Source organism: Diceros bicornis, chromosome 15 (assembly GCF_020826845.1).
Source record: "Diceros bicornis minor isolate mBicDic1 chromosome 15, mDicBic1.mat.cur, whole genome shotgun sequence".
Classification (NCBI taxonomy): Eukaryota; Metazoa; Chordata; class Mammalia; order Perissodactyla; family Rhinocerotidae; genus Diceros; species Diceros bicornis.
In genome coordinates this window covers 40257190-40275444 of record NC_080754.1, presented here as the reverse complement: position 1 = coordinate 40275444, position 18255 = coordinate 40257190, and the positions used below count along the sequence as shown (strand labels likewise).

At 41.0% G+C, this 18255-nt stretch overlaps 1 protein-coding gene across 8 annotated transcripts in view; it reads right to left on the bottom strand.

Moving 5' to 3' along the window:
* Nucleotides 1-18255, bottom strand: part of MCF2L2 (MCF.2 cell line derived transforming sequence-like 2) — a 230930-nt gene that overhangs the window by 96949 nt on the left and 115726 nt on the right. For all 8 annotated transcript variants that reach the window (XM_058556251.1, XM_058556257.1, XM_058556258.1 and 5 more), the window contains 2 exons: nucleotides 11918-12095; nucleotides 5768-5859 (listed from right to left, as the gene is read on the bottom strand). In XM_058556251.1, coding sequence (XP_058412234.1) covers nucleotides 5768-5859; nucleotides 11918-12095 — 270 coding nt within the window. The remainder of the gene's footprint in view (nucleotides 1-5767; nucleotides 5860-11917; nucleotides 12096-18255) is intronic.

Here is an 18255-nt window from a genome sequence, read left to right as displayed (position 1 = left end):
TGAGTTTAGGCCCCATGTTAGAATTGTTTCCATGTGACCCATAGCAATTGCTTTGATATATATTAAATTGAGCTGAATAAGGCCCAAATTGGACCCATCAAATATTTTAGTTATGTCAATTTTTTATTGGTCAAAGAGCAAAACCAACAGTGGTCTTACTGTTATTCTCTTGTTTTCTTATGTAGCTCCCTCAGTGAAAACACATTCTCATAGATTAATATAATCACACCCCCACTCCCCTGACTTTTGAACTCTGTATTAGCCTAAGAGATCCATGTCCACCTTCATGAGTTTTCCTTTATTCCAAGTCCTCATGGCCTATGAATATAGCCTCTAGGCCAATGTGACCAAAAGTGCGGTCCTTGTACCACCTGCATTCTAGTCACCAAATGTGCAAGTTAAAAATTCAGATTCCTGGACCCCACCCCAGATCTCCTGAATCAGAATCTCTGAGGGTAGAGCCTGAGAATCTGCATTATTAATAAGCTTCTCAGAGCTACAGTGCACAGAAAACCTTGAGAATCTGCGTTCTAGAAATTCTTCAGAGAGCTTGGTTGGGGGCTGCCTCAAGGATCTGGTGGATTCTCTGAGTCTCTTATTAGCTCTAAAAATGACTCGACTTCAAATATCATAGAAAGTGGACACTGAAATGTGCTTATCGTTTATACAGTTCTCTTGTTGAGAATCAGAAAGGTAAATGAAAGCTTTTGGGATTCAAAGGAGTGAGAAAGCAAGGAAATGAATTTGGCCCTGACCTGTTATTATTTGGTAAAAAGGTACATATTCAAGATTAGGAGAAGTTATTCAATTTAAAACTTGAATTTTATCTTCCTTCTACTTCTTTTCATCTTTTACATAGAACATTCTATCTATAAACAGAGGATTAAATGGGAAACTACAATTACTAAGAATCTGCTATATGTCAGGCATTGTGCTAGCTGCTTTCCATATATTTCTCATTTAATCAACCACCTGTGAGGTTTATTTCTTTATCCCCATCTTGCAGAAGAGGAAATTTAGAGTATGAGAGATTAAATAAACCGCTAGTTAGGTGGATTAAGTGAGTAATCAGGTAGATAGGTTAAGTTAGATAGATAAGCAAACTGCTAGATTAAGTAAACTATTAGTTTCAAATCCCAATTCCACCATTTACTAGTTGTGTGATCCTTGGGGAAACTTATTTAACTTCTCCGAGTCCCAACAGCATCGCAGATAAAACGAGGGAAACATGATCTTCCTCACCAGGCACTGAGGACCTGAGATGAACTCAGGTGCAGACAGCACTTAATACAACGGCTGGCCCTCAGTCAGGGTTCGAAACTTTCCCCTCACCTCTCCGTTCCCTTCTAGCCTTGACTTTTTTTGTTCGTTAGTTTTTTTAAAATTTTTATGAAGAAGCCTGTTGGCTCAGATGCCTGAAAAGGCCTCTGCTACTTTAAACCACTTTAATAGATGTCCAGGAACACTATTCATTGGTGCTCACAGCCAGTAGCTCTTCCTTTATCCTGAGGGTTCAGGAAAAAGGAATTCTCATCAGCCTTTGGCTTCTTTCCAGCTCCAAAGAGGCTGTGCTGTGAGCTGCCAAGGGAAAGCAGCCCCTGTGAGTCATGCTTTCAGCTTCCAGCTAGTGGCAAACAGAACAGGAAGCAGCCACATCACTACTGCCAGCAACCACAGTGAACCTCCTCCACTGTTAGGCTTTCCCAGACAACATCAGTGGTCAGTGAGCCAAGCACGTGGCTGCCTGGCTGCCAGAGAGCCCTGTGAGCCTCAGCTGCCCCATCAAGTTTAGCTTGTCAAGTTCCTTCCAACTGGCATGGCAAGGATCACCCCTCTCGAGAAGAGGAAACACCTTTTTTGGGAATGAGTTCTCTGATGATGATAAAACCATATCATGATTTTGTTGCAGGTAGTGAGTATTAGTGACTCCAGCAGCAGTCATGAATAGTTTTGGTTTATAGTTTTTTTTTGCTGTGGGCATTGACCCTTGAGGGCAAGGAGGGGCATTTATCACAATGTTATGATTCACTCTCTTAGACTACTGTTGCATTTCATCTTTGAGTTCTAGGCCTAAGGCCAAAGGATGTCAGAATTGTCACCCAGAGTCAGAAGCATGATCTATCCACCCTGGTTATCTGTCTTGGACAGTGGGCAGAAAACACAAAGGAAAATGATTATTATTGATAATAGTCAACCTCCTTGTCCCTCTTTTAATAATCCATGGGGCACGCAGACATGAATCTAAACCTTTTTTTCTAACCTAACTTTTTTCTTACTAGTATTCTTACATATTTCGGAATAATGATTTCCCTAGTTATTGTAACCACCTTGGGAAACACTAATTGCATTTATTGGTCCTAAACTGATTTCTAAGTCTAGGACCTGGGAATTTAGTGCATAAATCTCCTTTCTTCCTACTCATGTTGTTCACAACAGTATGCATTCTGCCCACATTTCTTCTTATAGCCTTGGTCTTGTCAAAAGTTCAGGAGGGGCCGGCCCGGTGGCACAAGCGGTTAAGTGCGCGCGCTCCGCTGCGGCGGCCCGGGGTTCACGGGTTCAGATCCCGGGAGTGCCCTGACACACTGCTTGTTGAGCCATGCTGTGGCAGCGTCCTATATAAAGTAGAGGAAGATGGGCACGGATGTTAGCTCAGGGCCAGTCTTCCTCATAAAAAAGAGGAGGATTGGCATCAGATGTTAGCTCAGGGCTGATCTTCCTCACAAAAAAATAAAGTATAGGAAAAAACACCAGAAGTAAAACCAATGAATCACTGAAGTAGTAATTAGTAAAAGTTTCTTGTGCAGACACAAAAAAGAGAGTTTGTAAACCAAGAGCACTCAAACCAAAACATGGAATGAGGCTCAGAGGCATGTTGTTATAAAGCAGCTTATACAGCGTGGAGGCAGGGAGTGTTTCTTCTTCACAGTGACTGGTTACAATTTTAGAATTTTCTTAAATGAAAAGGAATTGGTTAGTGGTTACCTCATATCAATTTAGGGGAAGACTTTAGGTTTCCTTTATGATTTTCAGAGGCATAAGCAAGAAACGATCCAGGTCAAGTTAGCCTCACTTGTCTTGCAAAATAAGCTAAATTAAGCTTCGCCTGTACGACTAAACTGGTTTTGTCTGCTCAGGGAATTTTCAGGTCTGTTCTCTTTCTGTTTGATTTTAACAGTCTTTAGAAGCAGGAGTCTGACCCGCCTCTGTTTGCCAAACTGAGAAAGTCTGGCAGCCTCTGTTCGTACCCTGCCTCCTCCCCCACCTTGACTATTAACATACATGATGTTGTGGGAAGCCCTTCATTGAATATACAAACAAAGCAACAGTAAGGGAAAAAAAAACACCAAAAGCACAGAAGGACAATTGTAACATGTACTTATGCTTGCTTAACAGTACCTATACTCTTGGATATCGGCCTAGACACAGAGGGAGCTAGCATCTTGCCAGGACAGGCTTGGAGTCTGAATTAAATAAACAGCATAGCAGAGGAAGGAAGAAACCAAAAGTCTGGTGGTCAGACCTTCTTGGATTCTACTCAACATTTTCCAACCGTTTAGGCCTCTGATTTTATCCCCACCCCTGCTCCTGCATTATCTATTTTTACCTGTAAAACAGGAGTAAATAATAAACGTAGCTTATGGAAACCTTTGGTCTTAAATACTTTGAGGTCTTCCCTAAGGAAAGGCACCTTATGTTTAATGACAACATTCCTGTTTTTTTATAACAAATAAAACAATAGCACTCATTTTTATTGCTCACAATTATTGAAATAATTTACTCTAATTTGGAATCTTATATAAGAGAACCTCCACATACTTACAGCTCTCATGGCATCTTTATAAAGTGTGCAGGTCATAAATATGTTGTCTAATATGGGTAAAGTAAGTCACAGAGATATGAAGTGAATTCAAATCACATCACGAGTCAAGGTCAATGGTATGAGTTCAGGGGCTAGATCTGGGCTCTGGTGCACTTGACACATCCCTCACCTTCAAAGATGACATTCTCTGAAGCCCAGGGTACACAGAAAAGGGTAGGGTGATGCTCAGCTAAACTCTTTTTTTTATGTCACTTAATGATTCCACAGACTTCATGGATGTCAAGTCAGATGAACTTTAATTACGTTTACCCATTTTAAAAAATTGCTATTTTTTAAATGGCTAATCAAGACTAATGAAATTGTAAACTGTTTCCTAACTCTGGAAAACATGGTGGTGGAATTCCTCCAAATTGATGAAGAATGTAGCTTTCTGTCTCTAAGAAAAGTCTGCTGGAAATTCTAGTTCCCACAGTATTTCTGCCTCCAGGAAGACTTGCTTTCTGCCTGATCTTTAATGGTCAGAGGAGTCCCTGTGCGGTCCTATAGTCAAACACATTAGGAATTGATGACGGATCCAAACTGTTGCTGAAGTGCATTTGAGCCCATGGTCTACTGGCCTCTGATTTCAGAGCCAGATATTTAATTTTCAGTGAGGTGGGGAAACAGGACCCCTTCTGGGATTGCTATGCAATCATATATATTCACAGTTCATTTTATTTAGGTTTTTAAATATAATGTTACTTTATAATTATATAGTGCTTGGCAATTTTCAAATTTTCATTTGATGCTCAAAATAGTTTCAGGAGGTACCTGTTGTTATCCCTGTTTTTACAGATGAGAAACTGAGGTTTAGAGAGGTCACGTTGCTTAAATTCAGGTCTGCCCTATTCCAAAGCTTATGCTCTTTTTTTTTAACTCTTATTTATTTCTTTTTTTTAAACTTTTATTTATTTATTTTTTCTCCCAAAGCCCCAGTAGATAGTTGTATGTCATAGCTGCACATCCTTCTAGTTGCTGTATGTGGGACGCGGTCTCAGCATGGCCAGAGAAGCAGTGCGTCGGTGCGTGCCCAGGATCTGAACCCGGGCCGCCAGCAGCGGAGCGCGCGCACTTAACCGCTAAGCCACGGGGCCGGCCCTTTAACTTTTATTTAGAAATAATTATAGATTCACATGAGATTGCAAAGAAACATACAGAGAAGTCCCATGTACCCTTCCCCCAACGTCCTCCAATGTTAACATCTTACACAACTAGAGTATATGAAAACCAAGAAAATGACATTGGCACAATCCACAGAGCTTATTCAGAATTCACCAATTATACCTGCACTTATGTGTGTGTTTCTGTGTGTGTGTGTGTAGCTCTATGCAATTTTGTCATGTTCTTTATTTATATAAACTACACACTGCTCCACCAATTTTAAATATGAAGTCAGATTACAGGAACGAATAAAATGACTTTTCCTTCAATAAAACAATATCTACCAATAACTATTTACATGACCAAATAGTTTTTCATTTCTAGCTGCAATTAAGAAGATAGAGGGGCCAGCCCCGTGGCTTGGCAGTGGGGTGTGCACGCTCCGCTACTGGCGGCCCAGGTTCAGATTCCAGGCGCACACCGACGCACCGCTTCTCCGGCCATGCTGAGGCAGCGTCCCACATACAACAACTAGAAGGATGTGCAACTATGACATACAACTATCTATTGGGGCTTTGGGGAGAAAAAGGGAAAAAAAAAAAAAAAGAAGAAGAAGAAAGAAAATGAAGAAACCCTACAAACCTCAGCTTTTGAGAGCACCAGTCTGTGCTACATGCCTTTATGGGCACATCTTGGTGGAGGTGATGATAGGTACGAAATAGAGGAACTTGATTTATCAATAATTACGGCAGCCATATTCTCTCATGTCAGAAATTTCTACCTGTAAAAGAAAGGTGATCTTACCTTGACTTCAGATTTAGTCTTGTTGTTTTCCTTTTCCGGGGAGTTCAAATCTGTCTCTGCATAAGGTTCCTCAGATGTTTTCTGAAGAGGAGCTAGAGGGACAAAGAAAACCTGCCATTAATTTAGCGATTTGGTTTATAAATAACTCAGAGCACTTAGCCTCACTTGGACAAGCAGCTAGACTGTGTTGGGGCAGTTGGTTAACAAAGCTAGATAGAGCTGCTACAGTAACTTCCGAGGTGACAGATGAAATGGGAGGTGAAGGAGAGATGCAGAAATGAAGTAAGAGTCCTTGACACCAGGCACTTAGATTTGGTCTGAAGAAACAAATGTCACGCCCAATACCACATAAAACGTCAAACTATAATTCTGTAAATGTAATGTGGCAAAAACGATAGAGTTTCCATTATTTCCATTCTTAAGACCCAGCTAAAAGTTCACTTTCTTCATGAAGTCTTCCTTGATTTTCAAATTTCATGGATTCTTTCATGCACAGCTGCTCTAGCATTTAGCATTTGTGCTATATAATATTGTGCTTGATGTTGTTCTTGGATTAAAAGACCAGATTCAGTTCTAGGTACCACATTCCATTGAATATATTTTTTCATTATACAGGTAATTAATTTGTGCTTATTACAGAAAATTTAAAAAATACTAAAATCTTACTATTTAAACACAACCGTCTGGTATATTTTTTTACATCTTCTTTAACATGCTCTCTCTCTCTGCACACACACACGTAATCATACTACGATTATGTAAGGGGATGTCCATGTCTGCCCTAGCCAGAAGGAGTTGTTGCTAATCTGATGATCTAACAGTTGGATTCCAGAACTAATGTAACCACATTAATTAGTGGAGAGATGACTGTGTAAGGAATCAGTTGGCTGAGTCAGGAGGGAATTGAGCTGTCTGCTGTTGCTCTCTTCTCTCTGTCACTCTATCTCCCTCCTCTCCTTCCCACAGGGCTCTCGGACACCTGGGAGATACCATTCTGCAGGCTCCATGGCATTGAGTAGTAAGACTGGGACTTGGGGAGGAGAAGCCTGGGTTAGGCCTTGAGGCTTTCTAACCCAGCTGTACCAGAGGGCTACACTGGGGGTGATGGCTACAAGGCCAATAAGTAAGTGGTACTTTGAATTCTTATTTGTCACCATCACCACCCTTGGATATATAGTTCCCTTGGGCAACTCACAGGATACGTGTGATCAACCCGACACAGGATCTGAGCATTTCTAGGTCCCATGGCCAAAATACCATCCATCTAATGCCACCAACACATCACCTTGATTCTTCTCTGTGGTGGACTTGATGAAGGTTGACGGTCTGACTTCCAGAGGCCCTCCCAACCCTCAGATTCTGTGAGCCAACTGGACACAGCTGGTGCTGTCTATGGTTTTTTCATAAAGGTTATGTTGACATTTGTAGTGAAGTTCATTGTTTGCTGCCCGGGGTTATATGACCACCGAAGCTACTTTAAAACAATGGACAGTCCTTTGGGCTCCTCACTCTCTGCAGGATCTCTATGAGCTAGTGATTCCAGGAGTAATAACTGGATGCTGGAAATACAACCACTGTAATCGGCTACAGCCATGACTGAGAAGTACCTGCCCTTAATACTGTGAGCACAGTGACGAAGTTAACGGCAGGGATGCGGGAGCCACAGTGCCAGCGTTCAAGTCTTACTCTTCCATGTATAAGACACCTATTATCAGATTACATACTCTCTGCGCCTCAGCTGCTTCATCTGTAAAGTGGGGAACAATGGGAAAGCCTACAGGATAGGGTTGCTATGAGGCTTTAATGAGTTAATATGCACAAAGCATTTAGATCATGGTAAGCACTCAGTCCATTTTAGCTATTATTATAGCCTCATGGCATTAAAAAGAATTTTTTCACATTCCTTACAGAGAAAGAGATTAAACATTGTACCCAAGACACCTAGCTAACAAGAGTCAGAGCTGAGATTCCAGCTCCCACCTCTGAGCTCCCTACCCACCTTCCCTACACTGTGAAATATAATAGTTTATCTTGGCACAGACTCAGTTACTGAGGAATCAGACAAATGTGTTTGAAAATCCTGTTAGTGACCTGCCTGAGTCCACACTCAGTGGTTACTCTCCAAAACAAAAGTGCAGGATTGTTCTGCAAAATGAGCTAGTTGCCTGACCAAGGTCAATGATACAGGTTTAGACATGATGAAGACCTGTTTACCCTAGGAGGGTAATTACCTATTATGAAATCTTATGTTTGGAAAGAAACATAAAGAGAAACTATCTATCATTCTGCTTTATTTACTTGTAACAAACATATGTATGTCCCTTAAGACAACAAGAGAGGCAAAGTCATAGAAGTGAACACAGTTGCGTTTTGCAAAAGAGCCCTAAATGAGAGATCAGGAGAACCAAGTCCCGTTTCCAGCCATCCAAGAAGGATGTCTCCATGTGAGTGAATGTCTGTTTGTATGTATCTGTGGTATGCGTGCATAAGTGTATCTGAGTGAGCAAGTGTATGTACGTGTGTGGGTGAGTGTGTGCACATAGAAAAATTCAGGAAAGAAATGTACAAAACTGTTTTCAAGGCTTACTTCTAAAAAGTGGAATATATGTTGAGAGACAGGAGACTGTAAATTGTACTAAATGGAGAATTACCAAAAGACTTCATAATTTTCAGATAAATAGAAACTGAAAGAATTTGTTGCAAACAGACTTGCAGAATAAGAAAGGCTAAAGGAAGTTTTTCAGCCTGAAGAGAAATGACACAACATGGTAATTCGGATCTACAATAAAGAATAAAGAACACCAGAAATGGTGAGTAGGAGGGTAAATATAAAAGAATATATATATATTTTTCTTACTTTCTCTTAATTCTTTAAAAGATATATGATTGTTTAAATCAAAAATTATAACACAATATTGGGAGATTTAACATATGTAGATGGAATATTTATGATAAGAATAGCACATAGGATGGGCGGGGGGCATATGAAACTATGCTGTTGCAAATTTCCTATATTTTACACAAAGTGCTACAATATTAACTCAAAGTAGATTGTGATAAATTAAGGATGCATATGATAATCCCTAGGAGAGACATCTGGTGAAAAATAATGCAAAGAGGTATGTATGCTAAAAGGCCAATAGAGGAATTGAAATAAAATACAGTCATGTGTCGCTTAGCTATGGGGATACGTTTTGAAAAATGCGTCGTTAGGCAATTTCATCATTGTGCAAATATCACAGTGTACTTAAATCAAGAACAAGAGAAAATCATGTAATCAAGAGATAAACTAAACATGAGATGTTATGCTGCTAGCATAACACGGCATAGTGTTTTACAATCAACTTTCGTTTTTATAAATAGAAAGAGTACACTCTAAAATAACCATGAGGGGCCGGCCCCGTGGCTTAGCGGTTAAGTGCGCGCGCTCCGCTACTGGCAGCCCAGGTTCAGATCCCAGGTGCGCACCGACGCACCGCTTCTCCGGCCATGCTGAGGCGGCGTCCCACATACAGCAACTAGAAGAATGTGCAACTATGACATACAACTATCTACTGGGGCTTTGGGGGGAAAAAGGGAAAAAAAAAATAAAAGGGGAGGATTGGCAATAGATGTTAGCTTGGGGCTAACCTTCCTCACAAAAATCAATCAATCAATCAATCAATCAATCAATAAAATAAGCATGAAAAATATAGCATAGTAAATGCACAAACCAGCAACATAGTCATTTATCATCATTATCAAGTATTATGTACTGTACATAATTGTATGTGCTATACTTTCATACGGCTGGCAGCGCAGTAGGTTTGTTTACAACAGCACCACCACAAACACGTGAATAATGCGTTGCGCTATGATGTTATAGCTACCATGTCACTAGGCAATAGGAATTTTTCAGCTCTGTTATAATCTTATGGGACCACCATCGTATATGTGGTCCGTCACTGACTGTCATGTCATTATTTGACGCATGACTGTGCTAAAAAAAATTTGCTAACCTAAAAGAAGGCAAGAAAGGAGGAACAGAGGAATAAAAATCTTATGAGACAGACAACAAATAAAATAGTAGCTCTAAATCCAATTATATCAATAATTACATTGTATGTAAATGGACTAAACACTCCAATTAGAAGGCAGAGGTTAACAAAATGTATTAAAAAGGCAAGACTCAACCATATGCTGCCTACAAGAAATACACTTTAAAAACAAAGACAGAAATAGAAGAATGGGAAAAGTATATCATGCAAACACTAAGCATAAGGAAGCTGGAATCGCTATATTAGTATCAGACAAAACAGACTTCAAGACAAGGAGTATTACTAAAGATGAGGGAAGGAGAGATATTTCATAATTATAAAAGGGCTAATGTATCTGGAAGACATAACAATTATGGATATGTATGTGCTTAATAACAGAGTTTCAAAATACATGAAGGAAAAAATAACATATGTAATCACATCCCAGAATGTTTTATCCCTGGAATGCATGATTGTTTTAACATTTGAAAATAAATCATTGTAATCCACCATATCAACAAAAAAAAGAGAAAAACCATATGATCATCTCAATAGATAGCACCAAAAAGAACATCTGAAAAAGGGGCCAGCTCCGTGGCATAGTGGTGAAGTGCGCACGCTCTGCTGCTGGCGGCCCAGTTCGGATCCTGGGCACGCACCAAAGCAACACTTGTCAGGCCCTGCTGTGGCGGCGTCCCACATAAAGTGGAGGAAGATGGGCACGGATGTTAGCTCAGGGCCAGTCTTCCTCAGCAACAAGAGGAGGATTGGCATGGATGTTAGCTCAAGGCTGATCTCCCTCACACACACACACTAAATAAATAATTAAAAAATAAATAAATGAAGAACATCTGAAAAATTCAATAATTATTCATGATAAAAACTCTCATCAAACTAGGCATAGAAGGGAACTTCCTCAATCTGATAAAAGGCATCTGTGAAAAACTTACTGCTAACATCATACTTCAAGGTGAAACACGAACTCTTTCCGTTAACATTGGGAAAAGACAGGGATGTCTGCTCTCACACCTTCTATTCAACATCGTACTGGAGGTCCCATCCATCATAATAAGGGAATGGGGAAAAAAGCATAAAGATTGAAACAGAAGAAGTAAAACTATCCCTATTCACAGAAGACATGATTGTATTTCTATATAGAAATATACTCCTATTGATAGTTATATATGGTAATTCCATTTACTATAGGATTAAAAAAACCATGAATTGCCTAAGGCTTTTATCTTCAAAACCACTATATTGCCAAGAGAAATTAAAGAAGACCTAAATAAATGGAGAGTTACAATGTTTATGAATTGGAAGACAATATTGGTAAGATAACGGTTCTCCCCAAATTGATCTATATATTCAGTGCAATCTCAACCATAATCCCAGCAGAAATTGAAAAGTGATTCTAAAATTTATGTGGAAACAAAAAGGACCTAAAATAGCCAAAGCAATCTTGAAAAAAGAAGAAAATTGGAAGACTTAACGCTACCTGATCTCAAGGTTTACTAATAACCTATAGTAATCACAACCATGTGGATTGGTACAAGAAATTATTTACTTTTTTAAAATCTTTTCAAAGAAGCAACTTTACCACTCCATTGTTTTTTTTATTTTTTATAATTTTATTTATTTATTTATTTTCCCCCAAAGCCCCAGTAGATAGTTGTATGTCATAGCTGCCCATCCTTCCAGTTGCTGTACGTGGGATGCGGCCCCAGCATGGCCGGAGAAGCGGTGCACCGGTGCGCGCCCGGGATCCGAACCTGGGCCGCCAGCAGCGGAGCGCGCGCACCCAACCGCCAAGCCACGGGGCCGGCCCACCACTCCATTGTTAATAGAGTCTGGTGGGACTTTCAAGGGTCCTTAATGGAGTCTACTTTATGCTCATATTATTTGTGCATTTATATTATTCCTCTACTTGACTGTAAGCTCCTCCTTGCATCCAGGCACCTAGTTTTATCTAACTTTATAAGTCTTCAATGCCTGTACTACTCCATATCTGTAGTTTGTTTTAAATAATATCTGTCAAAACCATGACCATTATTGTATTTTAAACAATGAAAATCTCAGTCCTCATGGGCATTGATGAAACATAAAACCACAAAGCTTCCTTTCCTAAATAACCTACCCAAGGCAGAGGGCTGGCTGGTTTTCGGTGACACCCATTTTGGGGAGGACTCAGGATGGGGAGCCACGGGTTGCACTGGGCGAGTCTGTCTGGCTGCCAATTTCATCAGACTCATTTGCCTCTTGCGAAATATTTCCTGCACATCGCCCAGCTTCTGCAGGACTTTCTGGGCTTTGGCCTGCAGGAACAAAAGCAAATCATGAGCTGGTCACTCTGACATGAAGCATTCCCTTTCTCCCATCTTCCCCTCCTCCCCACTCCTTACCTCCCTCAGGTAACCCTTCTCTGGGCATCCACATGCAAGTCATTGCAAGTCTCACCTTGCACCAGAATTGTGCTTCCAAGAGTCTGCATCTCCCACTTGATTGGCAATAATTATACCTTTTCACTACTGTATCTATCTCCAGTGCCTGGAACATTGCCTCAAACAAGCAGTGCTCGGTAAATAGATGCTGAGCGGATAAACGTTCACTAAGCCATGTCCATTAATGGTAGAAAAGAATGGCCATGGATGAAGGGCACTAGGCCAACTCACAAAGCAGGAGGATTTCAAAATAAGAAGTCTACCCTGAATAAAGGCCCTAATGGAGAAAAGAGTTTTAGTGTTCTGGGGGAAAGAGTTGGCTAAATTCTGAAGTAGGATCAAGAAAACCACCAGTACCTGTAATAAAAAGGATACACATTTAAATGTTATTCTGTGTGACTCTTTCTCTATATATAAGTAGGAAAGAAATAAACTGAAGAAATCCAGAGGAAAGATGCAACTCACAGATGTCCCCTTAACTGACTATATGCTCTATGGCAGAGGGTCATGAGAACAAGAAACAAAGCCCTGGAAGTCTCTGAGTTACACCAAGGCCTGAATTCCTCTGAATATGTTTCTTCTAGCCTTGCTTCCAGCATGACAGCCCTCTAGCTCGGGTGGGTCAAGGGAAGTGGGTAGCCTTTTCTCCGTCATGCAAACTCTGGCATCCATGTCCTGAATGGTTTTAGCCACCAGTGAAGGGATCCAGAATTAGAAGAGTTGATCCACCAAAGGCCATGGAGGGTGCTCTGAGGATGCCTAATTCCAAAAGTAGAGGCTCAGAACACATCCAGGGAGGTTGCCACATTTTGCAACTGGAAAAATTATTTGTCTTTTTCATGCTGGGCCATCGTCTGAGGGAAAGAGCAAAGAGCCCTGAGGCAGGACTGGAATGTGAGCTATGGAACAACTGGTCCTCTACGGCCTGAGGGCCTATCAAGGCTGACCTCTACACCAGGATCTGGGGGCTGGCCTCACTCTTTGGAGTGCAGATCTGCACTGTCCAGTACAGTAACCACTGGCCACAGGAAGCTATTGAAATGCAGCTGATCTGAATTGAGCTGTCAGTGTAAAATACACACTGGATGTTGAAGACTTAGTATGAAAAAAATAATGTAAAATATCTCAATTTTTGAGATAGATTGTATGTTGAAATAATATTTTGGACATATGTTAAATAAAACATCATTAAAATTGATTTCACTTTTTTCTTTTCACTTTTTAAAATGTGGTTATTAGAAGATCTTAAATTATATATATGGCTTGCATTATATTTCTATTGGACAGTGTTGGTCTAGACTGGGGTTCAGTAAACTTCTTCTATAAAGGACCAAACAGTAAATATTTCAGGCTTTGAAGACCATCTGGTCTCTACTGCAACTACTGAACTCTGCTGTTGTAGCATAAAAGCAGTCATAGATGATAGATACTACATAAATGAATGAGTGTGGCCATGTTGTTTTTTTTTTAATTTGTGAGGAAGATCAGCCCTGAGCTAACATCTGATGCCAATCCTCTTTTTGCTGAGGAAAATTGGCCCTGGGCTAACATCCATGCCCATCTTCCTCTACTTTATATGGGACGCCGCCACAGCATGGCTTGACAAGCAATGCATCGGTGTGCGCCCAGGATCCGAACTCCAGGCCGCCAAAGTGGAGGCCGGGCTACGTAGCCGTGTTCTTATTTATTTATTTATTTATTTATAATATATATTTTTTCCTGTGAGGAAGATCAGCCCTGAGCTAACATCTGTGCTAATCCTTCTCTTTTTGCTGAGGAAGACTGGCTCTGAGCTAACATCTATTGCCAATCCTCCTCCTTTTTTCTCCCCAAAGCCCCAATAGATGGTTGTATGTCATAGTTGTACATGCTTCTAGTTGCTGTATGTGGGATGCAGCCTCAGCATGGCCGGAGAAGCGGTGCGTCGGTGCACGCCCGGGATCCGAACCCAGGCCGCCAGTAGTGGAGCACGCGCACTTAACCGCTAAGCCACGGGGCCGGCCCAGCCGTGTTCTGATTAAACTTTATTTACAAAAATAGGCGTCAAGCAGTTTTGGCCCACAGGCTGTAGTTGGCTGACCCCTAGACTAGATTAAGCTCAGGGTCTGTGTTTAAAAAGGTCTCTTCAGAGAACATGTCTCGGGCCTCAGGAAGCTCAGCTGTATAGTAGACTAGAGGTTCTGATAAGGCAGCCACAAGTCCAAGTCCCAAAAGAAACCAAATTCCCTTATGACATTGCCAAATGGCAGTCAGTTATTATTTCTGAGGGGATGGTGAGAAGACTTGGTGACCAGCCACTACCACCCTGCCCTTCTGGCCCAGTGGTGAGCTTAAGGAAACTAAGGCCTGGGTGTTAATTGCTGCTCAAAGATCAAGAAATATGACTGATCGAATGACTGTCAGATTGGTGATGACGAGAGATTTTCACATATTGAGGTATAAGGGGTAACTCTTCAGGTTCAAAACTGATTCCGCTTGAAGAAGCCTGACTAATTACAAACACAACTGTACATCTGCTTTACCAATTAAAGTAAAGGATGCACTCTATTAAGCTAAGAACACGTACTTCCCCTCCGATGCCCTATTGATAAAGCTGTATTAGTCCCTTTCCTGAAATCAGGGTCATGTGGACCCGCTAATTTGGAACTGAATACCTCTTTGAAACTTTGATGAATATGTACCCTGGGCGTGTTTAATGTGTGTTCTTTGTTCTAATAAGGTACAAGACTGTACTGAAAACCATGCTTCTCCAGAACTTTCTTCCTTTCTGGAAAAGGCCTTCCCAGGTTATAATCCTCACTCTGGCTCAAGTAAAACTCACCTTCTCTCTCTTATCTATAGAATGATTATTGGTTATTTTGCATCGGCAGCGATGTCCGGTGTACAGCCCTGGTGTGAGGTCAGCGCCATGTGCCAGGGCCCAACGGCTCACCACTTAGACCGGACAGGACTCGAATCACCTTTGCCCTTTTGCATCTCTCCCTTAAGATCACCGGGTGAACCCTGGAAATGGTGAGGCAGTGAGACCCTAAATTCCTAAACTCAGGTGAGGAGGAAGTTGGTGCAAGATTAGCAACTGCATTCCTCCCTCTCCTCTTTCCCCTTTTTACTTGCAAATCCCTTCTCCATACCACAATGAGAATTATCTTTCTAAAACGTACAGCCTCATCATAGAACTTCCCTGTTGAAAAGCCCTGCGGGGGCTCTTGCTGCATCTAGATAAAGTCCAGACTCATGCTAGAACACTGGGCTCTTCATTACTTGACGCTGATTTCCCTCCAGGCTCACTTCCCGCCAGTACCCACCCCTCACACACCAGCCTCCAGCTGTGGCAGTTCCCGTAAATGCTCTTGTTTCCAGCCTCTCTGTCTTTGCACTTTCTGTTCCTTCTGCTGAGGTTCCCTCCCTCCACTGTCTCCCTTGGAAACTCCTACTCAATCTGGCAGACCAAATGTAGGCATCTTCTCCTACAAACACCCTGGCCTCCCCAGGCTGAGCTGACCATTGCCTCCCCTCTATGCCCACTGGCCCCTCCATTCTATATGCTCTTGGACTGATAAATAAATGAAAAGCAATAGGATATATCGGAGTATATGAGGAAGCCATTTGGTTTAAAACCAATTGGGCCTGATCTTGTTTTTCCAAAAGGGCCTTACGTGGCTGTTGAGCATGCATTGTACATCTGCTTTAAACATTTACTATGTCCCAAAGACAAGAATGATGCCCTTAAAGATAGGGATGTAGCTTCCCCCCATATTGGCATTTCTTTAAGGATAAGCATCTCTTCCTAGGAACTAAGGATTAATTACCGACCTGCTGTGTCACCTTGTGACCACTGACCTGCTGACCACCGACCTGCTATGCCAGCTAAGCATCTCGTGACAGTAGTAAAAGAGATATTCCTGTCATATGTGATGTATGCTCTTTGTTCCAAGCATATAACCACTCTGTACACTCACTTCTTTGGTGCCCCTCCCTCCTTGGGGAAGGAAGGCCCCAGGCTATAGTCCTCAAACTTGGCTCATAATAAACTCATCCCAATTTTGATTTATAGATTGACTATGGATTATTTGCATCGACACAACCAAGCAGCATTTACTGGGGACACAATTGTCTTCCACTAAACTGCCAGCACCTTGATTATAGGGACTGTGACTTTCATTATTGTATTCCCAGAATAAAACACAAACTGGGTACCCAACGAATATTTTAAGAATTGAATTTTGCTATTTGCTATTTGCTACTGAGACTGTTTCATTTTCTAGGTTGGGTGGTGAAAGTGAACAGGTGAGAAAAATCAAAGTAGCAGCACGAAGAGGGTAGCACAGCAGCAAGGTATCCGGGAGAAGCACTTGCAGAGCCTCAGAGACAGGGTGGCTGCTACAAGAACAAGAGTTGAATTGCTGATGTAGTTTTGATAATCACTATGTCTTCAATGCAACAGATTCAATCATTTAGACATAGAGTACCAGATTTTTAGAAATAAATTTTATTTTTTAGAATAGTTTGAAATTTACAGAAAAACTGCAAAATAGTACAGTTTCCCATATACCACACCCAGTTTCCCCTATTACTAACATCTTACATCTGCTACAATTAATGAACCAATATTGATACGTTATTTTTATTATTAAAGTCCATACTTTATTTAGATTTCCTTAGTTTTTATCTAATGTACTTTTTCCCCCAGGGTCCCATCCAGGATACCATATTACACTTAGTTGTCATGACTTCTTGGGCTCCTCTGGGCTGTGACAGTTTCTCAGCTTTTCCTTGTTTTTGCTGACCTTGATTGTTTTGAGGAGTATTGGTCAGATATTTTGTAGAATGTCCCTCAGTTGGGGTTTATCTGATGTTTTTCTCATGATTAGACTGGAGTTATGGGTTTTTGGGGGGAAGAGCACAGAAGTAGTGCCGTTCTCATCACATCACATCAAGGGTACATACTACCTGCATGAACTTAAGACTTGATGTTGACCTTCATCACCTGGCTGAGGTAGCATTTGTTAGATTTCTCCATTGTAAAGTCACTCTTTTATTTCGCCCTTCCCTTACTGTACTCTTTGGAAGAAAGTTACTCCCTGTAGCCCACACTTAAGAAGGGGGGAAGTTACGCTTCACCTTCTCGAGGGCAGAGTATCTACCCTCAGAAAATTTGAAATTCTTCTTCATGCGAGATTAGTTTCCTCCTCCCCCACTTATTTATCTATTCCATCATTTATTTATATCAGTGTGGATTCATGGATATTTATTTTATACTTTGGGTTGGAATCCAACACTACTTTATTAATTTCATTTCTCAAATTGTTCCAGCATTGGCCATGGGAGCTCTTTCAATTGCCTCCAACGCCCCATCATTGTGGTGCGTTGTTTTGTTTTTAGCAATTCCTTACTTTCTGGCACTACAATATGCTCTAGGATCATCTTCTATATTTCCTGCTCCAGTCCTAGAATCAGCCATTTCTCCAAGGAGCTCAGTTCTCTTTTATTGAAGAATGGAGTTAGAAACGAAGACCTTAGTGTTAGGTGTGCTCATTGATACTGGGGGTCTCATTGCTTCTAAGCCCTCTCAACTGTCCAAGAAAGGAGATACATGTGTCTATACCAACCTGTGTATATACATATATCTAGGCATATTTCTATATGTATAGATTACCAATTTTGACAACAAAGTCATTACTCCTTAGTGGACAAACTCTCTGACACAATAAGATATTTAAATCTTATAACCTAGAATTTTACTCCAAACCAAAAGAAGAAAAGTTGGGACCTGTGGATATTTTGGTCCATTTTACATATAGGATTTTTTTTTTAATTATTTGTCTCCTAATCCTCTCCTTCCTCCATGTGTCTGCCTGTTTCCAAGAGGTAGTTTATCAAGTTTTATTCATTTCTTGGTGGATGGTGTGGTGAGGAAGTTTGCTGAAGTTGGCCAGAACAGCAGCAGCAGCCAAAGTCTCCCTGGGTGACCTGATACACTTATTTGAGCAGCTAATGGAGTTGAAGCTGGGTGAGATTGTTCTGCATTAGGAAT